Source organism: Urocitellus parryii, chromosome 2 (assembly GCF_045843805.1).
Source record: "Urocitellus parryii isolate mUroPar1 chromosome 2, mUroPar1.hap1, whole genome shotgun sequence".
Classification (NCBI taxonomy): Eukaryota; Metazoa; Chordata; class Mammalia; order Rodentia; family Sciuridae; genus Urocitellus; species Urocitellus parryii.
The window spans coordinates 187,681,714-187,709,007 of NC_135532.1; the positions used below are offsets into that span (position 1 = coordinate 187,681,714).

General features: G+C 31.9%; 1 protein-coding gene across 2 annotated transcripts in view; it reads right to left on the reverse strand.

Moving 5' to 3' along the window:
* Epha3 (EPH receptor A3) overlaps nt 1-27,294 on the reverse strand; it is a 342,530-nt gene that overhangs the window by 226,349 nt on the left and 88,887 nt on the right. For both annotated transcript variants that reach the window (XM_026393990.2, XM_026393989.2), the window contains exon 3: nt 23,644-24,304. In XM_026393990.2, coding sequence (XP_026249775.2) covers nt 23,644-24,304 — 661 coding nt within the window. The remainder of the gene's footprint in view (nt 1-23,643; nt 24,305-27,294) is intronic.

A 27,294-nucleotide genomic window follows, 5' to 3' on the forward strand; every position in this document is an offset into this window, starting at 1 on the left:
TACATGTTATATAAGCCATGGGAAGACCTTTGAAAGAAAAAATAAAAAGGAAAAGAAAGTGAATTAATTCCCTGTAGCTAACCACATTTTGAAATGGTAAATCATCATTATACAGAACTACACAGTGTCACATTCCATGGTGTTTTTCCATATGAATATATGTTTAAAAATACAAAGTGATTTCACTTAGGAGGTTTAAAGATTAACAGGACATTGAAATCCTGGCACGAATTGAATTACCAGCTATTTTTCTTTCATGTCTGTGAATTTTGACCCATACATAATTTGCCATCTTGAGGGTAAAGGTAGGCCACAAGAATAACTAATTCCATAGTCCACTAACTTAATAGGCACACCCTGAAGAATCGCAGTAATGAAGAACTACTCCTTTTAATGTTTTCTCCACCAAGGAATTTCTATAGAGTAGAGAAAGGATATCTCACATTCTAGCTATAAGACTAAGTAAAAATGCATTTGTAAATAAGGCCAGTAACACTGTTTTATTTTCTTCTTAATGGAGCTTCTATATGATTATACTTATTATACTTCTATATGATTATAATCATATACTTCTATATGATTATATAAAGTATAATCATACTAGAGTAAAAGAAAAGCATCTTATATATCACTTGAATAACTTGTGAATTCTCTTTAAATATTACTGACAAAGTCAACTTAGAGCAGTAAACATAAATTATTAAATAATAAACCAATTATTATTCTCATTAAGCAACTTAAAGCAACCTTAATACCTCCTTTACATGTTGACAGATCCAATGTGCATTCATTTATCTTAATTGTATATTACACTGTTTGTCTCAGACAGAGGTAGCACCATATTCTAGTCTGCCTAAAACCTACAGTCAACTGGAATTGAGAACCCTATAGAATTTTCACTCTTCCTTTGCAGTCTTTAAACCAACAGCAATTCAGCACATGAGAAAAAACAACAGCCGGTGCTAAGTTCTTAGGGTCTGGCTCAGCAGGGAGGTAGAAGCAGAAAGTCATGTCAACAACAATAACAATGAAAACATTTTTAAAAGCTTTGATCTTATGAATAGGCTCAGTACCAAAGGCTAGGCCTGCTGTTCATGACTTAACAACTGGTCAGAAAGGGCAGACAACCTCATTTACACGTGCTAGTTCAATGCCAAATACAGAAAAGTGGGAAGACAATGTGGATCTTTGGGTAAGTATGCAGTTAATTTGACAGCACTGTCCTTACATCTACTACACTTAAAAAAAAAAAATGCTACCAGTAAATAAGATCCTCAGCTTTCTCCTTTCAATATCTTCTAATTTTTACGAACTTCATCTTTAGATATAGAGTAGGAGAACAACATATGACAATTACCCAAGACAAAAATTTTATTCTCCTCTTAAATTCTATTTTATTTGTCATCTTAGTTGTCACCATATTCATGTGAGGGAAACATTTGTCTTCTTAATTTTTATTTGTTTAGTATGTTTTTTTTTTAAATTTTTGTTTGCAGTTCTAGTCATCAAACCCAGGACCTTTCACATGTTAGGCAATTACTATACCACTGAGCTTCATCCACAGCCAAAGATAAATAGTTAGTCACCAAATATTTATAATCTCGCATATTAGATAAATTACTACATTAGGAAAAAAAAACCCTAAACTTGACCATCTTTGGATATAGTGTATGGGTTCATTTTTTTTTTCATGCCCTGAAATGGCAACTCTTATAAATATTGAATTTGGGTACAGAAAGAAAAGATCACTGATGGACTTGATTCAGGAACTTGAAAGTTCATTGTGGAGGCTGAAGCAGGAGAATTGAAAGTTTGAGGCCAGCCTCAGAAATGTAGTAAGGCCCTAAGGGACTGAGATGAGGCTCAGCACCCCTGTGTTCAAACACATTTATCTCCAGCTAAATCTTTTTCAGCCTGAAATACAGGATTAGAAAAAAATTTACACTCATTTTAACCCTAACTGTGCTTACAATTATTTGGAGGGGAGGTATTTAAATATTCTCAAGTTTGAGGGACCATTTTATATAATAGTTAATATTGTTAATTGTCTTCCATTACTTAATGTGCCATAAAATTAGGCAATATTTTCTGTGCTAAAATCAAATTATTACAAATGCTATTTTCCTCCTAGTTCTTAAATGTTCCCATAAACCTAAAAGTCAAAAATATTGTCAAAAGAAGATACACTTATATTTTTTACAAAAAACTAATCCAAGACAAGTATGACTTTCTTCCTTTTAAAATAATTTATAGTCTTTGATATCTTCCATGAAGCCTTTTTTGCAGTGTACTCTGTTCCATCTACCTGCCCTGTCTACCCTGACACACCTTGCAGGTAACCTGTCTTCTTCACATCTAGTAGTCTGGCATCCAAATGCTCTAGGCAACAAAGCTTTCTTCAGTCTTTCTACCCTGGCAGGCATAGGTCTTCTATGTCTCCATCTGAGATTTTGTATTTCCATTCTGGAATATGAACATTTGAATTAAACTTCTTAAATATTTTTTCCCAGTGAAAGTAAACCAGTGTCATTTTTATCTCCTAAGTTTTACTAAACTGTGGCCCTGTTGTGGCTCAGGACATGATATCCTAAAATACAGCATTTTGAAGTGAGCTGAAAGACTACTCTCTGACCTTCTCCTTCCTTATCATTAGTCATTCCCTTAGGTGCAATAACACATGACTGTCCATTCTTCACAAAATACAAGCAAACATATACACAGTTTCTCCTGTGCCTTTGGATACCCATTTCTGAAGGTTGCTATGTCATGTGAAATTTTGATTAAATAAATTTGTTATGATTTGGCTCATGTATCTATTTTTTGTGTGTGTGATAAGGGTGTCCACCATGAACCTTGCAATGGATGAGGAAGATTATTTTTCTCTCCCTGTAATCCACTCTACCAGAAAACTTGTTAGAAATGTAGAGTGTCAAACCCCCTGTAATAACTGTGGATTTAGAATCTGCAATTCTAACAATAGCCCCAGGTCATCCATTATGCACATTAGTTTTTAGGAACCTAAACAATCAAACAACAGCATCTAAACATTTTGCTTTGATTTAGGATAATCATAACTTTGGCTTGATGATCAAAATCATGTAACATTGTGCTTCCCCATAATTTCTTCAGTAGCTTTATACTACTTTTTTCATGCATGCTACATAAAAACTTTCAAACATTTAACCCCAAATAGAATGCCTGAAAAAAAAAAATTAAAATCTTTGACCTGCACTCCAGCCCCAACATAACTTTGCTCCCTTGCATGCAAGTATATGACAATGGTACAGTTCAGGTAACTGGAATATTTCTGTGGTTGGGTGATAGATGTGATAAGTCTAGGCAAATTTCCTATCTTCAAAACTTTAAGAGGTCATTTTCACCTACCAAAATTTAACTTAAAAATTACCCCTTTCTAAAGAGAGAAGGATAAATTAAAACATAAAGAAACACTCAGATATAAATTAGTAGATGACTAAAGGAAGTCTAGTAAGAGTAGAGGAAGGAGAATGGGAGAGTGAATGGAAGATGGGAGGAGAAAGGGATCATGAACTGAAGTGGATTTCCATGCATGTGTGAGTTTATCAGGATGAATCCAACTACTATGTGTAACTATGTGACTCTAACTAAAGTAAACCATTACCCCTGTCCTGAAACCTTTCCTTTCTAATTAAGATCTGATACTAACAAGGTTGGGTGAGCTGGGATAATTTACTTAACTACTCTGGATCTTTATCTTATCAATGGTAATACAAAGTCATTGGGCTAATTCTGTATGTTTCAAACTTTTATTATGCACATAAACCATAAAAAATTTAAAGCCTTTATCTGCAGATCCATATATTTTAAGTTGACATTTCAATGTTTCCTCATGAGTGTAAATAATTGGAAATGATGTAATTTTCAGCCTATTGTAAATATTGACATTTTAAAATAAAGAATTTACACCATTTTTTAAGTGCACCCAGTGGACTCTAAATGTCATAGTGATTTTATACTGAATATCATTCATGAAAAAAATAAATGATTAAGTTCTTTTTTACTGATCAAAAATTGTATATTATTTCTTTGTTTTCCTTGTGTTAATCTTTTTAATCAGCACACCACTAAATTTATTATACTAAGGAAAGATATTTTCATGTTTGAATATTTTTTATTTTGATAAATTTATCATATGTTGCAGGAATAAGATATTAAATTTAAAATTTACAATTTACTTCTTTAAGTTATAATGCTGAAAGGCTGCAAATTAATTTCCTGAAGTATGATTATAACTATAATTAAATAACTGATAAATAAATAAATTACTGATCAAAACTATGCAGATTTTATGTATTTTTAAACTGTTTTTAATTAAAATTTAATATATATTTAACCAATCAACACATAAAAACATAAATTGTACAAATTATTGGAGTATCATTTGATGCCTTGATACATGTATACATTATTGGTTTTTATTAGAAATGTTTACCAAGATGAGGTAAATTTTTCTTTATCTTCTGAAAATAGATAATACTTAGTGCTATGTAGTGAGCATCAATTGGCTGTCTATATTTCATTGCTATAGATGTAAACCTTGGAACTTTTGTTTGCATAAATAAATGGTAAGGAGTGGAAATAGTTTTCTTATAACTGTGTGACTTATTTCTTTGAACTTGGGTTTTATGTTAAAAACCAGAGTAATTAATCATTAAAGCAATTTTTACTGCTTTACCAAATGACAATTTTATTAGCTCTTTCTTCAATATGAAAGCAAAGAATTAAAAACCATTTGACTTGAAATACAATTGATATCGATTCCCATTGTTAATGCCAAATTTTAAATTCTTTGCTTTGCAAAAGATTATATCCTATGGACAAAGAGCCTTATTAAAATATCAGAAAGGAGGGAGAAATGCATTTCTTCAGACAAGAAAAAGGAAAGGGGAATTCATACAGGTGAGTGTGGAAAGAAAACTAACTTAAGGGTTTGGGGTTAAACAGAGTTGATTCTCACACAAGTACAACTAACCACATATGAAAGTTGAGGATATAAAAAATGATTTCCTCAAAAATATAAATACCTACATATCTCTTTCAAAAGTCTCTGTGGATTCTCAGTATATATGAACTTCATTTTGAAAACTGCTGCTCTAGATATTTGTGAGAACTTTTCAGTTTGAAAACATCTGTGTTCTTGGTTACAGGTACCGAGTATGTTTCCACTTATGTGGTACTTATACTTGTGTATGTGCTCAGGGGTTACTCCTCCACTGAGTTCCAAGTATCTTGAGAATAAGAGCATTCTTCACAAGTGTTACCTACTTCTCATTGATTTACATATTGCTTTGAAATTAAAACTAATCAATATGTGTATATAGCGTGAAAAATTCCTAAAATCACAATCAGACATAGCACACACCTTGTCAAATTTTGCCACATTATAGTGTCTTTGATTGTTCCATAAGCTATTTTTAAATTAACACTGCCTTGGTCTTATGCTTCCTAATACTTATTCTTTAACCTGTTGAATGACAAGAGCATATTACATAAGATGAGTGTTTATATATATATATATATATATATATATATATATATATATATATATACTGTATTTATTAAGTCTATTTATGAAAAACACAAATCAATCCACTGTAACTGTGTTGGTAGACTGTCCCTTTCCTATTTTATACAGTTTTTTCAATGAACACTATAATTCAGTCAAGTTTTCATCTCTCATATTCTTCTCTTTTCTAATTTTGTGCACCACTTAAATATACATGGTCAATTACACACACTCTGTCCATGAACATCAACAAATGAAGTGTTCTCAGTAGAAACCTTTTTGTTTTTTGTTATTTAAGTGAATCTCAGTAGGCATTTTGTCTGGGGACTACATGTCTAAGAGCAGTCATTTCTAACTAAGTACACCAAAGTCAAAGTTACAGCAAATCTACTTTGCAATGTTATCACACACGCCAAACATAATATTGAACTACTGACAAGATGACTGTTATGCAGAATACACTATAATTAACCTTGTAAATTCACTGTACTTATAGCCCTACATGTATATACTTTGTGAAAGAAACCACAGTGCTGAAAGCAAATGTGAAATTCACTAAATGAATTTTTGGAAGCTTAAGTCATTTGACCTTCCCAGCTTAAACAAGAGTTAGTCATTCTTGGATATGGGACATTAAAAACAAACTGCCCAAAATAATAGCCATCATGTTCTGGGATATCCTTACTCTGAATTATTATTTTAAATTTCCCTGATGTGTTTAAGTAAATAAAAATAATAATATTCAGTCTCCTGAGATCACAGGTAAAACGATGAATCAATTACCCTCCAGTACCTGAGTACATACAAATATGGGGACTCACATGTTGTTCCTGAAAGGGTCCTGGACTTGAGAAATTTTGCTCCAAGTTCCAGGATTTAAATCTGTATCATGACTCACAAATACTTTTCTTAACATACTGAACACTGACATAAATATTCCACCTTTGGTGACATTTAAGTTCCTTATTTCAATTTAATATTTACCTAAGAAACACATAGGAAATAAATTATGATTGATAAATGGGGAATCAGAGGCCTGAAAATGATCCTTGGGGCTTTTATTTTCAGTGCCCAAATAAGACTACCTCCAAAGTCTCGGTCAATTTCAGAATATCCAAGAGGGAGGCTATTACTTATTTCTCAATAGCAATTTGAAGCCATTCACTTAAAAACAATTTGAAGTCACAATATTTCCTAATGGGAGAATTTCTATTTGAAAATAAGGGAATAAATAAAGATACTTAGGAACTACAATTTAATAATAGTGCATATATGAATACACATGCTACTGAGGACCGTTACCAGTTATATATTTGCATGAACATTAATTTTCATATGAAATCAGTGGACTCCTGAGTGCAGAATTCATTGAATTCTCTTTTGAGTAACCAAGTTTATTGTGTAATATGTATGTGCTGTGTGCTCTCTCTCTCTCTCTCTCTCTCTCTCTCTCTCTCTCTTTCTCTCTCTCTCTTCTCTCTCTCTGCCTTATTAAAATCTTTTCTCTGCTTTCCTACCTTTACATACAAACATTATCATACATAACTCTGCACCTCCCTTTTGTATTTACAATACTATTAAAGAAATTGAAGATGAGGGATTTTAATGTGATTGAGTCTCAGTAATCATGCTTAAATTTCAAATTTAATGACATTTGTGAAGTAGCTAGTTGTCTGGTACTGAATAAGAACTGGTTTTAAAATGATATTAAAAAACAAAACAGAATATCAAAGAAAGGCAATTCTGAATTTATAAAGAATTCAAATGGTATGACATGACTTGTTTTAAAAGAAACAACCCTGAACCATGTTAGACAGACCATCAAAACCAATTATGGAACCATGTAAAGTTATTTGATTCTGAAAAACTATCCAATCATGGATCAGTTGAAATTCTAAATATGTTTAAGAATTGAAAATTTCTCAATTTAGATAGAGCACAGAAAGGTTGTATATTTTAAGACAAATTCTGTACTGTTTACTTAAATTTTATTTTGTTTAATTTGATCTTTTATTTGATGTATGCTAAACCCTTGGCTCTCTGACTTCCTGGATCTTTTAGAAATAAACTTTTAGATAGTTTACATTTCCCCATAACTAAGGATTTGTTCTTACTATGATAAAAGTTACTTAAGCATTTGTTCCATGCCATGATCTGTATTGACTACCTTGTACACATCTCACATTATCCTCCCAATAACACCATAGTAAAAATGGCATTTGTTGTCTCTTTTTATAGATGAGAAAACTGGAACCCAGAGTGGGTAAGTAATTTGCCCACAGTCACACAGGCTACAACCATGATAAAATCCAGACCCTCTGATTCATATCACTTATATTGAAGAAATCAAGGATGCTCTTCATCTTTATTTTCTGTGAAGAAGACTTTGTAAAATATATAATGACTTCATTTCCCTACTACAGTTAAGTAAGCATAATTTAAACATGTATTAATATTTCAAGACCACAAGATAAATGTCTCAACTTGGTAGGTACACTCTGCAGTGCTGTGACACAGTCATAGTTTACTCAGGGAAGACAATGGTCCCACAGTGGTCCCAGGAGAGCATAACTTCAACACATGTATATGTTATCATGACCCCTGAGGTTCTAGTCCTATTACCAGGTGGTCAACTTTGATGTTTACTATACTCCTTTACACTCTTTGCCACTTGACAATTTTCAAATTTTCATCTTCTATGAGCTTTGAAGCCATATTCACTGAAGCAATATATGTGCCTGATGTAAATTAGATTTTGTGTTCTTCAGTGTTCCTGAAGTGTTTATCTCACAGTGTTCTTCCTATGAGATAAAGATGAACTATGGCTTACCTATAAAATGTATTTGCCACCCCGAATTCCTCGCTTGACAACTAGCAAAGGTGTTTTCTGTAAAAAATTCTTGGAAACACACACACACACACACACACACACACACACACATACACACACACAAAACAAAACAAAAAACCCTGCACCTTTTATAGACTTAGACAATATATTAGACTATTATGACATAATTTTATAACCAGAAATCATCCTAAAGAGCACTGAAACTATTAAATTAAAAGAAGTGTAAAAATACAGGAGTGATTGAAAGATATATTACAGTTAAGAAAATATAATAGTTCCCTCCAGTTTAGTTTCATATACAATGTAACTTTAGAAAACTGTTTTGAACATCCCAAAAGCTTTCAAAGGAAGTAGAGTACCCACAGAGGATTCTTTTAATATGTTCTATGACTCTCTCAGACATAGAATCTACCAAATTTTAAGACAATTCTTTTTATCCTTAGAGTCATTGAAGCAGCCGCATATCATTATGCCCATGACTGGGCAATGAATAAATAATAGTAAATAAAATTTGACTACAAAATGGTAACTCTTCAAGTTTTGGATAATAAAATAGATATTTCAGGATAGATCATTCCTGCTATAGAAAACTTGATAATTTCCAAATTCTATTTCATCCTTTATTTGTATTTCTTAAATAATCATAGTTAAATAATAATTTAACTAATATTTTTTTCTTTAAATTGAGAAGGAAGTATCATATATCATAGTAGTTTTTTTTTTAGTATGAGTCATTAAGAACTCTTAATTTCCTTGTCAATTGAAGCCTGTGCCTTTTAAAGATGTATGTACCTTTAACATAAATTAATGGCTACTTCTAACCACTTTCTTTTTTTTAGATATAAAAGCAATTACCTTCTTATTACTTCATCTTTGTAACTTTATTTTTAAAAAAAGGTCGAAGAAATATTTACAGATGCAGTGATGTAAATCAAACCAGATTTAAACTAATTTAATAGAATTTTTTTTTATCATTTTATTTACCTAATATGCCAGTGTATCTGTCCTAAATGTTTCAAAATTCTAATTTTCTAGTTGACTAGTATTGTTGATGAAGCAATATTTAGATTACGAATCTCTTATAAAGCTGATTTGGGTGGGTGCTCTATCACTGATTTTCATACCAACCCTTTTCTATTTTATTGTGAGGCAGTGTCTTGCTAAATTGCCCAGGCTAGCTTTAAACTTGTGACCTCCTGCTTAAGTTTCCTGAGTCACTGGGATTATAGGTATGCACCATTGCATTTGATTGAAGCTTGATTTTTAAATAGATTTTATGGAAAATGATTTTTATAGCAATAAGAGATGTAGTAAATTCTTGGAATAAAAACAAGTGAGGATGTAACAAATGTTCAAGTTCTCCTTGAACAAGTGTCCACCATGTGTGCCTCCTTCCAGAATTTATCCACATTTTTCATTTCACCTTCTCTGTCACATAATAAAGGAATGAAATATTAATAAATAAAAGCCCATCCACATTCACATAAGAGTTGTACCAATTGTGTACAGATTTTGAGTCAGTACTAAAATTGTACAAAGGAATAGAAATCACAGCTGCTCATCTCAGAAAGATGTTACAATTCATAACAGTAAGAAAGTTTGCTTTTTTTCATGTAAAATATCAGTACTTATGTTTTAGAATGATATTTCTTAATTATATTTAATACTATGTTTTACAGATCTCTCTGAACTCATATAAAATATTCTAAGAGAAGCAGAAACTAAATTTACTCAGAGGTATAAGATATTGTAATAAAATAATATGAACAAGTTATAAATGTAAAAAGTCAAGCCATACCATCATCTTTCACTAAGGACTCATTAGATTCTTTTATGGTGGAATTCAGATGGATACCCAGCCATGCAAAACAAGTGTAACCCCACCAACCCTGCTGGTAGGTCTCAGGTTTATTGCTGAGCTAAAAATGTGCAGAAACTATCTTTTACCCATTGAGCTGACAATTCCTCTGAAAATGTGACCCATGCCTAAAGTTTACACCGTGAGTTTGGCTGCTAGCCAATATGAACAATGTTTAAATTTCTTTATGGCAACTCAATGAGCTTTCAAACTTTCACCTGCTTTACGTACCATGCTTAATAAAAAGCAATCCAAGGTATTTTCTCATTTTTTTTTCATCACTAATTAGAGTAACCATCAGCCTCAGAAAGGCCAGAGACAGCTTTTACTTTCAGTAGCTCTGCCACTGCCCTGGGAGGACAAAAGTATGCCACCTATCCTCATTGCAGATTTGAATAAAAAGCAGTGTATTTCTTGTCATGAAAATATAATAATCACAAATATAATAATCATAAACAATAAAAGCCCTTGGGAATTATTTTTGTTTCTAAATAACATTTTATAGGGGTTTCACTTACTCAAGGAAATAGTTGCTATATGATAAAATTTTAGATTATAATAGTTTAAAAAGTTAAGAAATTTTATAGCAACACAAAAGTTTCTGATCTGTAACACCAACAGCAATCTCAAAGAAAAATAGTTTTACCCATAATCCTTGTTTGAAACAACATAATCAGTTACTTAGGAAGTATGTACATTTTAAGCCACATTGATTTACCTAACAAGCTGCAAAGATTTATTAGTATGTTCTACCTCTACAAATTTTGGGACTTACACATATTTTAATTTTTAACTTATTTTGTTTGCTATCTCACTCCAAAAGCAATACACAGAAATATAATAAAATATTCAAAGTGGGCATGCTAGTCTGTAATCTCAGCAAATAAGAAATCTGAGGCAGGAGGATTACAACTTCAAGTTCAGTCTAGAAAACTTAGTGAGATTCTTACTCAAAATAAAATTAAAATAAAAAAGAGCTTGGGGTTTGGAATCAGTAGTAAAGAGCCTCTGTGTTCAAACTGGGTTTAATCCCCTGTAACCCCCCCCCCCACACACACACACACACATAAAATAGAATGCATTCAACAGCACAATGCCATTGTACTATTTGAAGTTCAGCCCAATGTTTGGTTACAGATTTTACTCTTTTCATTTTTCTTTACAAATAAAGAATTTAAAGTTGATTTGATAAGAAAATATTTAATCAGTGAATATACAAACATACTAACTAAATTGTACTAAGTGTAAAATGTATATGGTTATACATAATATGCACATACATATACTTATATGTATCTCACATATTTATATATTTTATGTATGTTGTATGTCTGTATACACATGCATGCATGTATGCACATACACACATAGACATTTATATGCATATATGCGTTCATATTTATCTGCATATGTAACTTTTTTATATAGCAGTATTTGTGAGTTAAAAAAGTATCTGTAACAGATATGTCAGCCATCTCAAAATGCATTCCCAATCTGCCTCTTGGAGATCTGTCAAGCTCATAATGAAGCATATTGTGCAAGCTTACATATTGGGCGCATAGCGAGTGTCTTTCTGAGCCCTGGTTCTTCACTCACCATCATCTCCTATCAATCATGTACTCAGCAACAGCAGGGGCAATGGAAATAGAAGCATAGGTAATTAGAGGCGTGACTCAATTCCACATGCTCAGAAATTAAGGCCAGAGATTCCCTGTGAAAATCTTTTTGTTTAGTAGTCCAAACTAATTCTATGTGGAAGCAAGAAATGTTAATGAATATAGAGTTCTTGTCTCCTTAAATAACCACTATCAATTTTTTTTTCTCAGCTCAAATAACCAAACTCTCTAGTAATCCCTTCGGTACTGAGAACTTACAAGTTTTCACATTATTATGACTTAAAAAGCATTATTAAATCAAAATTGTTAGCCTATTATATTATTAAAAGTACTGGGTTTCAGGATCAGACAAGTCTGAAATTCCACTCTGCATTGTGACACAGGACAAAGTAGAAAACCCTCTAGCATTATGTCTAACAGGGATTGGGGATGTACTTCAGAGGTAGAGTGCTTGTCTAGTATTTGTGAGTCCCTGGGTTCAATCTCCAACATTGTAAAAACTAAATAAATAAACATTTAAAAAAATAAAAGAATTGGGCTAATAATATTTACCTTAAAAGACTTGTTGAGCCTGAAATGCTATTTTAATCACTGATCACATATATAAATGGCATTTAAAATAAATTTCCGATTTTTCACATTTGAGAGAGGATTTCCACAACTTAATATAGGATAAATTATTATAGAATATATTTTAAAATGTGAAGAGTAAAACAGAGAGGGCATATAAAGTCAGAAAATAATGTAAGTTGAATATTTTAAATGTAAAATAAAAATGTTTTAATAATGTGAGTTTAGTGTTTTAAATATATGTTGTGAGGGCATATCTACATATAGGTATATCAGATATAAGAACATATCATTCTATGCTCTTTTATAAGGAAGGCAACATGAAAGCATGACTATTTTGTTAATCAGATTACTAAAAACAAACTAGTCACCCATAGAACACATACAACCACTACTGATATTGAAACCAGGAGTAAATGTCCATTATGGGTCTCAGAGAAAAGAGCCAGTGAGGAGTTTGAATAACATCCTCAAAAGATTCCTGGAAGTAAATTCAGCTTTGAGCTTCATAGGCTACTTCTAAAGGTACAGACAGGAGGCTCTCCTGTCCCTTATTTTCCTGGCCTTCTCCACCAAAGTGGCATGTGGAATGTTGGTTATACACTATTGCTCTGTTTGGGTTTCAAATTTTTTTTCATCATTGACTAACTGTGACCTGGACAACTGTCTAGTATCCAGCTTCTTCTCATGTGAAATTTGGGTGTGATGCTATCTACCTCATAAGTTGCTAGAAGGATCAAATGAAATGCCAGGCTCAGTTACATGCCAGAGGAAAGAAATGGTGATATTTGAATGAAGAGCTGATTTTGAGGTGTTGCTCTAACTTTCAAAGGACACGTCCTACACTTATGGTATGGGAACTTTTATACTAATATTATTAAAAATATATATATATGTGTGTATATATATATTTATTTATTTATATATATCCTGTAATATCCCAACATTCACCTGTCATTTTTGTTTTAGTATTACATTACATAACAAAAGCAATCAAACAGCAGATCTGATTTCTGGTTACCACCTCAGAGTATATTAAAAACACACTAACTCCAAAGCACCTATCTCAATTGCCTAATGAAAAGTCCACAACATCCAAATGCTTTGTCTTTTATATCTCCTTTCCCACGTTTGTTCACATTCTCAGTTCTTGCATTACCCAAGTGCCACTGATCATAGGGTCACTGCTTTAAAAGACCCACCTTGATAGGAATATAGGAATATTCTTGCAATATTTATTGCTTCTCCCTGATTAAGAATCTTAATTTTGATTTGATGTGCAGAGTTGTCACTTTTCAATCATCTAAGTAGGACTTAATATGCCTCCATGGGTTACAGTAATTTCTAAGAAAATCCAGAATAAATGAGCCTGAGTTATAATCTCAAGATGCTTGAGCCTTAGTTCCAACTTAGGCTCCACTAAAGTGTAACATGAATTTTTATCCTTAAAAGAAAGAAACTTTTATTCTTACAGGGATTGTACCTATAATTCCAGCAGCTCAGGAGGCTGAGGCAGGAGGATTGAGCTTTTAAAGCCAGTTTAAGCAACAGAGGGGAACTAAGCAACTCAATGAGACCCTATCTCTAAAACCTACAGAAGAGGGCTGGGGATGTGGCTCACTAGATGAATGCCCCTAAGTTCAATCAAACTTTATTTATGTCCCCTAAAATCTGAAAGTTTCTTGAGTGCAGAGAATGTTCTGCTTTGTTCAGTACCATCTTCACAGGGGATGCATTGTGCAGAAGTCATTCATAAATGTTTATTGAAAAAAATGAGAAGATGAAGAAATATTAACTCCATAGGGAATTACACCTCTTCTTCATAACATTTTAGCAGCACACTTTCATGATGCTTTCCAGATTTTTTCTTATAAATAGTATATTTGTTTCTTATTATAAATTCAATTCATATTCCCCTGCAGAATCCAAGATGCTTGAGAGAAAGAACATGAGCATCTTCTATTCTCCATTCAATACATTAATGAATTCTATATGCTATAAACATTCTGATTGACAGATTGAAATATTTCATCTTCAATACAGCAGCATGAAATAGATAGCAAATGAATCCAAATGTCTGAAATACAGATTTTCCTCTAGAGTAACTAATTATGAGAGAAAGAAAATATTCCTTTCCAACCATTTATATACACATATTTGTTCCTGAATTTCAAAAACTTTACATATTCCTTATAATACAAGTGCATAATTATACAAGTGCATTATTCCCTCATTCTGTAGCACACCAAAAGCTGCAGCTGTTCTTATTTACAGCATTTGCCTCTACCCCATTGTGGCATTGCCCCTGACCACTGAGCTGAACATTCAGAAAGTAGTTTACATTCAAGTTTTAAATATTTGAAGCTATTCTTATTCTTTCTTCTCTTTCTTCTTTCTTCATTCCTTCTGCCCACTCTTCCCCAACCCTTTTCTCTCTTTCTCTTTTATAATTTAAAAATCCTGTGCCTGACTTATGGCATGGGTTTACAGGGGTTATGGGCCTCTTGATCTCTTTGACTCGTCCTTCAGATCTCTGGTTCTTCTCTCACAGAACCACTCTATGTTTAGAAGTCTTTAACATGATTATGTTTCCAAAAGAGCAATCAACAGCTATATTGTACAGGATTACAAGAGGAATGGTAGGAACATGACCAGAGTTTATAATTCTTCACTGTCATGGATTCTCTTCCTCCAAGAGGCATCTATAAGTGATTACAGAGTTATCTGCCAACAGGATGTTTTGTCCCCATCCTGCAAGACGAGAAGTTACAGCAGAAGAGGATACACAAAGCCTTTCTAGTCATCTGATTCTTTCCAAATGGCCTTACTTTAAGAACACTTTCATCAAATATAATCCAAACTTAGACTTCTCTCTACAATTGTTCTCTATTAAAGTTCAATGCCAGCTGTCAGAGCTGTAAAGTAAACCCTTATTAGCTCTTATAATTTCTACTCTGGAACTAATAAGGGATTGTCAAAACTCTAAACACAGACAGAAGTTGGTGAGATCACAGGCAAGAGGTGGGAAACTGCTCAGTGAATCTGTACTGACAAAAATAGTCTCTGTGAACCTGTAACCAATGCATTTCACAGAGCCCAAGAACCTCAACAATTAGGAAAAGACCTTGTTTTCAATCTTATTCCCCTTATTCTGGGAGGGGCTAGTTAAAAATGAACAAATAAATAATTTATAATTTGTAATGAAATATCAAACTCATTTTAGATTTGTTACATGCAAACTAAAAAGGTTCACATTGCATTCTTCATATTTTAAAATACAGAAGCTTGGGTGATATTTTAAAGGCTAGACAGAAAAAGTGTAAATTTAAAAAAAATTAAAGATATTTTCTTCACAAAAGACATAGATTGTAATAAGTTTTTAAAAAATGCTTTAACAATGTGGCATGCATCAATCAAAAGCAAGAAAGACTTTGTACATAAAATACTTTAGGTTAAAGAAATGAAATTGAAAGACTTCCTACAGGGTCTAACCAGGCTTGATGGTAAATTACTCTGCTACATCCATGAACTATCTAAAAATATTACTTATTAATATGGAAAAATATCTGTAATTTTTATATTTTCAACATAACTAATACTCTACCTCTCACTGGGAATGGGACTGAGATATGTCTTTTTTTGGAAAATTTGATTTAGTTTATAGATGAATTGACATTTAATAGGTATTTAGAGAGCATTCTGCTAAACAATGTTCTGATTTTCTTTTGGAAATGCAAATGAAAATGCAATGATGAAAACAACTTATTTCAAGTATTTTCAGGATTACTTTCCCTTCTGCAACTGATATTACATATCCATGTTGCAATTTCCCATAGTGAGTACTTTCCTGGGAAACTAATCTATACATCATGATAGTATCCCAGACAAACTACAAAATGAGAAGTTATTTATGTTTTCTAAAGATTACAAATTTGCTATAGAGAAATTACCTGAATTACTGTTTGCACATTAGAAAGACTAAAATAGATAAGCATCTGAAAGCTCGACTTATGTAACTTAAGAATAATAATTATAATAAAATGATGATTTGATACCCTTAAAGCAGACACACTGCAGTGATTTGAAAAGAGGTGGCTGTGAACTAAGTTAGAACCTTAGGAAAATATTTTAATAATAACCTTCAAAATCATCTTTCAGTCTGAAATAAAGAGGAAATGTCTTACTATTTTTCCCACTCTATTGGTAAAATTATATAACCAAAATTATACCATATAAAAGAAACCATATTTTACTAAAACACTGTAAATCTTATTTAATTCTAATTCCATGAGAAAATGGTACTAACATTTATAGAACTGCTTTTGATTTTTAACGTTTTTATATTGGTTCACTGCTGGTCATTTAATTTGCTTGTATTCATTATGAGGTACTTAAATGGCTAGAGATGAATTGTTCTACTCCCTAAATTAAGCAATGGTTATATGTCTTCCAAATATGTTTGCAATTAAATTGTCTCTATTGAAAATAATCTTATTTGTAGTAATCATAGCACAAAGATTCATATTTCTTTCTAGTACCAGAAACACACAAATCCATGGTTTAAATGTATACTCTTTATTTTTATACAAATACTCAAAAATAAACTATGATAGTTAAATTCACAAAGCAAATACATTCTGTTACTATGCCTTTCTTTTTATACTTGAAGGAGTTTTTACTTCAATTACTGTAAAGATAGGGCACTGATATGATTTGACTGAAGATTTTCAGTAATATCATATAGTAATTCATACAAGCATATTGGCATGTACTTCATACCATTTACTCTGTTTCTCCACTATCTTTATATTATCTAGGTGATTCTTAAGTGTACTTAGTAAAGTACCTAAAATAAAGCAAATAGATGTAGTCGTTTCTACAGAGTCAAGTACAATGGTTCAACAAATATAGTCGATATTTGTGTATGTATTTCTGAGTCGCATGATTTCTTCAACTCAAGAGGCAAGGATATTATTTATGTATCCCCCCTGACAATCTATCCTAGATTTTTGTATGATAAATATTGAGACATCAATATAGTGTGAAACAATATGGGTTTAATGTCTTATAAATATAGCATTTTAAAAATTTCTTTATAGACATATGTTTCCTAAAATATATTTTCTTAAGTCAGTTTTAACCTGAGAGTTTTATTGAATATGTCTATCTATGAATTCAAGGACACTTTTAAAAAATCAGTGGAAAATACCCATGATATGAAAAATAAAAGAAAATGATTCAAATACTAGAATAACTGCTATTTAGAAGTAGAAAGAGAAAAGCTAACAATAAAATAATAGAAGACTAGCAATCATGATTGATTAGACTATGAAGTTTCTTCAAAAAAGAAAAATTCTGTTTCAAAGAATGAATAATCAATATATGTCTATAAACTTATTAAAGGTATTTTCTCACTCTTAAGTTCTTTAAGAGCTAATGTAAGGAAAAAAAACTCACAAAACTTAATGAGTGATTTTGTTATATATAAGTGTTTAAACTCAGATTGTACAGAAAGGAAGAGGTAACACACTTCAATGGTGCTTCTGATTGACACAATGCACCTGTTTGCCATTTGAAAGTTCTCTTTATTATTACTTACCAGTGGTATTTTTTTATTAAAATCAATATGATGTTAGAAAAATCATGGGTGTATAACTGCTAAAGCAAACGTGGAAATGGAGAGCTGTCTTTGTAAACTGAGGGAATTTAAAATTAAAAGTCAGAAACCTTAAGTTTTAAGTAACATTTTTATATCTCAATGCAGTCTTTAAAGAATGAGTCAGTGCTTTCAGTGCTTTCAGTATTAGCTGTGTAGATTTAAGGGAAAAGAATGTCTAATATTTCTGCATTTCCAAAAACAGATCTTTGCTATATTATATGTATGGTTATTCATAATTGATTTTTTGTAACGCATAAAAATAACTTTTATCATAACTTTCTAAAAGATAAAAATGTATCCTTCTAGCTACTTTTAAAGTATTGTTATTCCTTTACTTCAACTATTCATTAATGACAGTTCATATGAATCTGTACTTTACTGTTGCAATTAAATGCAATCTAATAGTCAAATATGTTCCTTTCAAATCACATAAAACTTACATCTCTATTTCAGGTCTTTCTCAATAGCCTAAGGAATTTAAAGATAAATAATATAACTATGTTTAAACTAAGATGGGCACTCCAAAAATATAGAGATAGTATAGAAGTCTCATAGAAATTGTTCATTGAATAAGGATCTAATTGAAAACTTAGTCAATTAGTCTTCTAGGTTCTAGGCACAATGTTCCTAAGATGGATAGTAGTGGTCTTTTCCCTCAAGGAATTTACACTCTGGCAACAAATGGAAGGAAGTGCTGAATTCATTCAAACATATGAACATCTTGCAGAACTAGGTTTTATGGTTTAAAAATGAGCTGTTCTCAGGAAGCTCATGTGTGAAACAAGACAAAAATGTTCAGGTGAAATGACAGATTATGATATCTTAATCAATGAAGTCCACTTGAATGAATTAACTGGGTGATAACTGTAATGAGGTAGGGTAGGGCTGGAGGAATAAGGTCACAGGGGCTGTGCCTTAGGGGTTTATATTTTGTCCCAGGCACCCTGGACTTTCTCTCTGCTTTCTGGTGATCATGTCCTGAGCAGCTGTCTTCCACCATGCCCTCCACTTTGATGTTCTTTTTCACTTCAGACCTAAGACAGTGGAGTCTGCCTGCCCCCTCCCATGGACTGAATCTCTGAAACAGTGAGGCAATGTTGTTTTCAGGTCCTTTTGCTCACAGCTAGGGAAAGCAACACAAGGATACCAGTGATTATTCATGCAGACTCAGTACTCAGTAGGTGCTGAGAATATTCTACTTTTCTCTAGCTTCTTTGTCAAAGCAAGAAGAATCCTTAAAACATTCTGTTATGGAAAACTTGACAGCTGCTTTAAGAGTTTCTGAACTGACAGAGAGGTGAGTAGAGAGAGATGTTGGTATCATAAGTCATGAGTAAACCAAACATAATTTTGGACAGTCATCAAGAAGTCTAGATGTCTCCCTACATTATACCAAAACACACTTTTCTATTAAGCTCCTAAAGTAAAAGAACAAGGAATAAAGTTAGCATTCCACAATGAATGTAGAGAGATAAAGCACACAGCAACAGATTCTTCAGTGACATTAATAAGGTATTTGGTGCACTGAGTCTAAACAAAGCTTGTATAAGCAGGAATATTTATAGTAACCTCCTGCTATCTGCTTCAAATATAATTAATTGGGTATATAAAAAGCCATTAGCATTCTCATTCTTTCTTCACAAACTAAACTGAAGCAGATAACATAATTCATTAGCCGGAATAAAACAGAATAAGGAAAAAAAAAAGGATCATGTTTTTCCCTTGGAATTAATGCAAAATTTCCCTACACTTTTTTCAATCTTAAGAAGAGAAAACTAGTAGAGTTATGCTGGTGTCTAAGATTGGGAAGGGTGAAATAATCAAGTAAAATCTTGATTGTCAGTGACTGAAAGCAAATGGCAGATAATTTAAGTTTACTAAGTCACTTAATATTTAAAAATTTCAATATTTTTTAAAAGAATTTTATTGACTTCCTCTAATAACTACTTAACTTGTTATTGACCACACTGTTACCATCCTGCAAGATCCAGACCTAAGGAACATGGCTCAAATAAGGTTTAAGCTATACACGTGGTAAATCAAAAGAGATGCCACACTTTCATCTTTTGTTAAATATAAGAAATGACTTACTTAAACAGAAGCTGTACTTACAAATGATATATTAGAGAAACTTCTAGCAATCACAGTCTGATACATTGTTTTTTACCTTTCTATTAAACTTCATATTACTCCTTATCAGTTTAAGTTCATAAAGTTATTTTTCATGTACATTTCTAGTTTGCCAAAATTACATTAATAAGTAATCTTCATCTTTCTGGAGTTAACTTTTTCCCTGTTTGCAGTTTTCTTGGCATGCAATTCCTGAATGATTCTCTCCCTCCCTTTACTTCCTCCCTATAAACATTCTTTGAAAGAAAGTTGTACCATTTCCTACTCTTTGCTTACTGTGGCTGTCTTCCCTCACCATACAACAAAAACAAAAAGAAAAACCAGTAACATAATAAAGCATGTTATATACAAAATTTAAATTTTCATAACTCATCAACTCCTATTCTAATACTTCCTATCCCAATTATGGTAGTAGCTTGTTTTCCAATTTAAACCATTATTAACTTAGCTTTGCTTAACACATCAGTTTAAAATCTATTCTTCAGGTACAGAGACCAACATATTTTTAAAACACAAACACACATAGGCGTTTTTGAATTATAAACCCAACTAATATATCATTGACAGTATTCATTGTTTTCTTTCTAATTATCAATACATGACTTAGCCTATATCAGGGACTTAATAAATACTGAACATTTAGATATACAGTCAATGGATACTTTCTAATATTTTTTCTTATTTCAGGAATACTGGCCTGCTGTGAAAGTTCACATTATACAGAGCAGATATATGATTCCATGTTTAGAATTCTGGCATTGCAGAAAGCTAGCTTTGTTTTTATTTATTTTTCTAAAACTGACAGATGTATTGTTGAACAAAATTTTTTATCAATGTGTTTTATTCTTGTCAAGTAGAAATTGTCACATTTTCTTCATTCAGTTTACTGAAATTTAACTGTTCCAATTACCTGTCTAGATTAGAATTCATAATATTTTGTTATTAAACTGAGAAGATGACCTAGAAATGAAGTTTTTATTGTCTTTAAGATGTTCCTATGGCACAAACTCAGAAGACAGCAATCTGATTGGACCTCAATTCATTTTGAGATTTGTAAGGTAATGATTTAATAAGCAAATTGTAAATCTCATTGTATATTTTACCTTTTATAATGTATAAGTTGTATAAGATGATTAACCTTTCCTACATTAAAACTTTCTGAAAGCAATAACAAAAAGAGTCCAAAATTCTTAACTCAGGAGCTTCCCATAATTAATTATCAATTCCCATGATTAATTTTGAAATCCTGAGAATTAATTGTTTTTTTTTTCTGCGACAATGACAAGGCACATTGTACCTCTTGTAGAAGATTTATTGGTCTGTCTAGCATTAAAATTATTAATTTATCTAACTGTCTTTCATACCAGATTGTGATTTCTTTAAAGTTAGATACAATGACTTATTCATCTATATTTCTCATGTGTCTGGCTTTTGATTACTTTGTAGATACAGATAGTAAGAAATACTGATTCAATTAAATTTACTAGGATGTTTTGCATAAGATGCTGGACAATCCACATATTCAGAATTTACTTGATATCACCCTAGTCTAAGCTTAATCTTCCCCTCAAATGATCTTTTGGCTGGTAATTGCTCCTTCTTAAAAAAAAATCTAAAAAGCAAAACGATGTGACTTAGATAAGGTTATATTAACAGATTTCTTGGCTATTTTGTGACAAATTTTTGTGGCCTCCTTACACTTCAAACTTGAGCTTGTGGGGTTTCCTCTTCCACACTGAGACTGAATCCTAGGAAGCATGTGGGTAATGTGAGACTGAAGCCTTTGGAGCCAAGATGCCTGGTTTCATCTCAACTCCAGGATAAACTTACACATGAAAGGCAAGATGATAAACCTATGACACTTTTGTTTTCATGTTAAAGTGGAGATAGTCATAGTATGTCCATGATAGGTTAACTTTGGAAATAAATGCGGTAGCTTATTGACATTAATTGGCAATCAGTGCAGTGCTGGCATCTAGCAATGGATTACTTAATGAATAAAAAATATATATTTGAATTATCCATAAATTACATAAAATGAAGTAGTTATGTATTAAATATTTGTTTGTACAACTTTCCAATTGCTTTTGAAGTAAATCTTCATGATTTTATTTTTTAAAATTAATCTCATAAGTAGCATATAACACAAGTAAATGCATCATTGAAAAAATACAATTCAAAGTGTAGTATAAAGGTTTATGAATATAAGCAAGTAGTAGCTACTATGTTGTTTCAATTTTAAAACCTTTGAAATCAATTTACTAATAATGTATTAATGATGAATAAAATGAGAAGTGTGAGGCAAGAGTGTGCCATTTGTTGATTTGATTTATTCCTACAAACCATGTTCATAGTTCTATGCTATGTTCTGTTTGCATTTGAAATAGGAGAAGTTATATATCAAATATATTCTTCCTCTTTGACATGGCCTTGAAAAAAGTGACTTACTGAATGGCCATGACCTTGACACGACTATTAAACTCTATTCCCTTAACAAATTGAAATACAAAGTATTAAAATAGCAAGATTCCCAAAGCTATGTACTAAGGTTCTCTTCTATATTTATACATTTAAAATACAAATAATGTTTTCAGCATGTTCAAGCCTAAAATCTTGCCTAATGATAAATGTCTAATTTTGAAATTTATGATTTGCTATATCACATCTGATACATATAGTTTTGCATAAAGAAGAACTTTTATTTTATATCAAGTAGAAACTTATTTTTAATAAAATCAAATCTGATGATAGAGTTCAGCTTCTCTAGTACTATAGTAAATATTAAATATGCATTGCAACTGAGGAGAGACACAGATATTATGCTAGGCAATAAAAAAGGACAAATAATGGAGCAAAATAAACTTTTAAAAATTATGCCTCAACTAAAAATAAAAATTGTGCATCAAATACTATTGAATTAACCCTAGATTTTTAAATATAAATAATTTTCCTTACAGCAACAATGATATAAATACCTATTTGATAGCAATATGTCACTAGGAAAAAATACATATTTTATTGTGATTAAATAGTTTTGCTATGAGATTAATAAGTATAAATATAGTCCTCAGTGTATCTAATTTTGTTGCCTAAAAGACAAAGCTTTCTTCTTTTAATTGGTACAGAGTTAGACTACCATATATCATCAAATATGAAAAACTTTAATATAACATAGGACATCCCTAGGGGGTATAGGCCAGCACCACATAATCAAACATGTTAATATTTCTGCACAAACTAGGAATATACACATCAAGATATATATACAGATAGATATATCTTAGTCTTCAAATAGACTCTACTCATGTTTTGCTGGCAAGTGAACACAGACTGGGTTCATTTCCTCTTGCTATGTTTCAATGAACTCACAGGTAAGAAATACCATCATGAGGGAAAGAGAAGGAAGGCTCTTACCTTGACACATGAAACCTCTTTCTTCATAACCAGCGTTGCAGGAGCACTTGCCAATGGGCACAAGCCACTCGCCTTCAGTACTGCAGTACATCCTGGGAGGGTCTTCCTCCTTAGAATTGTTGACACAAGAACCTCTAACCTCCACCAGAGACTGGGAGTCCATAGGTACTGTGTCTGGAAACATAGCCAGATTCTTTACTGTGAATGGGCACTTTTTGAAGTACACTCTCACAGAGACCAAGGCAACACAAGCACCAACATCTTGAAAAGCCAGGTAAAATCCCTTTTTGTTGACAGGACCTACTTCTCTAATCTCAGTGTTGAGTTTAAGAATACGATCCCCAAGATCCATCTGTGTGAAACTTTCGTCAGCTGCAATGGTGTCAATCTTTGTAAATTGATGCTCTCGGAATTTGACCCCATGATCATCATCAGACTCCATGTAGTACAGGTTGAAAGTCTCCTTGCAGGTTCCTAAAACCAGTGGAATGCTATTGCAGTCCCGAAGAGTGAACTTGAGCTCCACATAGATCTTCTGAGCTGAGTTCCTGGGGACCCAGTTTGTCCTCAGCCAATTATTTTGGCTATGATCCATGACATTGCACACCTGATAAGTCCTGATGGGTGTGTAATGTTCATCAACACCACTGATCTCTTCCCACTGAAGAATCAAAGAAAAAGATAGGCAGAGTTAGTGAACTAAGCATAATGAATAATAAATGCAAGACCAGCTCTCAAAGACATCACAGGAACTAGAGAAAATCAGCAGACCCTTCTATATTGCTTATTTTAATTGATGTAGAGCAATTCCATAACTGTCTAGTTTGTATTTTTTTATAATTTACAAGGTTCTATGAATTCAGTGACACAAGTAATTTATAATTTGGATGAACACACTTGAATTGCACTGCACTTTGTTGGATATTCAGGAAAAAGTAACTTAGCAATTGATGGAGCCTAGCCAAACATTCAGGATCAAAACTCTCAAAATGAATTGTCTACAATGACATTATGTTATGGTTTATGGTTTTGTTGTATATTTTTGCTTTTGTTTGTTTGTTCAAAAAAAAAAAGGATGGAAAATACATCTTACAAAAGTCCATCATTATTACCCCTGCCCTGTGGCACATGCCTGTAATCCCAGTGACTCTGGAAGCTGAGGCAGGAAGATCACAAGTTCAAGGCCAGCCTCAGCAACTTAGTCATGCTCTAAGAAACTTAGAACTTGTCTCAAAATTAAAAATAAAAAGGGCTGGGGAAATGGCTCATAAGTAAAGCACCTCTGGGTTCAATCCCCAATACAAAAAAAAAACAAAAAACAAAAAAGTTCATTATTATTAATCTTCTCCCAGTATGGGCAAGGTTGTGGTAAACTTTAATATATGAAAAAATGAAGTGAATCTAAATTATGTCATTACTGTGTGTCTTCATGCATGACATTTTTAAAGGTATTCAATCATTCCAATGTGTCCATCTTGGGCAAGTTATAAATATGCCTCATTTCTCTGCATGAAAAACTAAAGACACAGTGTAGTGAATATGTCAATTCTTAATGACCTTTATCCACATTGAACATTTACAAGTCAAGAAACATAATTTGGTTTGGTTAGTATTGTTGCAGTAGGTAAAATTATACTCTTTTCTCACTGTAAAAAGACATTAAAAGTTTCAAGATTTCAAAACAGCCAAGGAAGTGCTTTTTGGGATCCTTATGACAGATTTTGAGAAGCTTTTAATTTAGCATAGTAGTTTTATATGATACTTATGGTCCAAACACTTTTATACCAGTTGTTTTCAACTATTATCCTTGTGTCTACATTTTTTTTTTTTGCCATGTCTTATTTTGCCTACTGCTTCCAGGAAATAATGTCTTTCTCCATTTGAGTCTTCTATGGCTCCCCATCACCTCTTTATATTAGCATCTGCACTTCTTAAAAAACAAAAATGATCCCAACCAATATGTTAATTTTTCTAAAAGTTTGAGTAAATTGAGTAAATAATAAGTTCCACTTCTGTCAATCCTATGTTCTTGTCAGTAACTCTGTTATTGTTTTGGGGATCTATGTTGGATCCTCTGTCTTTTATTCTCTTTTTTTATGATACAACTTCACTGAACTAGGCTTTCTTCTCTTTGCATTCCATATCCATGCCATTCATAGAAAATAATTTTCTATTATACAGTTCTTATTAACTATCCTATGCATTTCAATTTTGATTCAAAATATGTACCAAGGTTAGTTTAATTTTATATGTACTTTCCAATTTTGACCTCTTCATTTACTATGATATGCAGCAGAATAATTTAACCTTTTGGAAAATAAGTAAAATTTGATTTATTCTTCTTATATATATATAAACCATTTATGGAAGTAAAACAACATGAATTTCTTTATTAGAGAATGCTTTAGTGTTATAGATAAATAAAATCTTTGTAAATTTTATTATATGTTCCTAATTTTTCTCCCACTATTAATTTTCATCAGCAAAAGCAGATTTTAAAAATATGCTAACTAAATCAATAGCATATAAAGTTTATATACAGTGTTTCTATTTATATATTTAAATAACACATAGGAGTTTCAATCTATGACTTCTAATAAAAAATGAGATAAAATGTTAATTTATCAAATTGATGGGCATAACAAATAAAGAAACATGGCTTTTATTTGACCTTTAAACTTCATTAAGGGATAAATAAATTATCTACCTTATGGTGTTTGAATTATTAAAAATAATTTGTGGATCTCATCAGTGTATAGAACACAATTTAAAAACTTCTAAGTCTCCCAAGCTCTTCTACCAATTTACAAACAAAATAAGTAAAAAATATTTTAATATCCTTTGTTAAATAGGAGTTATGACAGAAGACAGGCATTTATTTCTTGAGGCAAAAATCGACTCAACTTCATCTTTTAATGTAAGTTCAGTTGAACAAAGTAACAATTGGGACTGTTGTAGGAAAGCCTAGAAATAATATACATGATATAACTGTATCTTATTATAATCAAGAAAAATATTCACATCATATTTTAATAATCACCAATATGATTCTTTCAAATATTAAGTCTATAATGCATTTTATAGGAAGGTTTTCAGAAGAAATTGTACAAGGAAAGTATTTGATGTAAGGGTTTTTACACTGAGGTACCTACAGTGGTAATGTTACATTCAAATTAAAAATTGAAGTCTAAGTTCTCTATAAGGAAGAAAAGGAAATGAACAGGTTTGGTATTTTAAAATCTCTAGTGTTAAAAGTGAGTGCTTGTGGAGTCATCTTATCTCTACATTGGTTTTACAATGGCATCATGAGAACAGAGCTAGCAAAACCTTCAGAGAATAAATGCCTTCTGTGGTCCTCTCGCAGACAATAGATCAAGACACTGGTATATAAAAATAAACCGATTGACTTTACATTTTTAAAGTCAAGATTACCGAGTAAGAATTGATGAGTTTGTATTTTGGCTGATGAATCATTTGCAAATTTCTTCTGCTATAAGTATCATTCTCCCAGACATCAAACAGAGCACATTATGTAGAGATTATCATAATTTGATGTAAGATATGATTTTAATTATGGAGCTCTCATTGTAGTTTAACTTTGGCAAGCTATCACAAGTCCTTGAATGTGGAGGTATAAATTACAAGAAGATA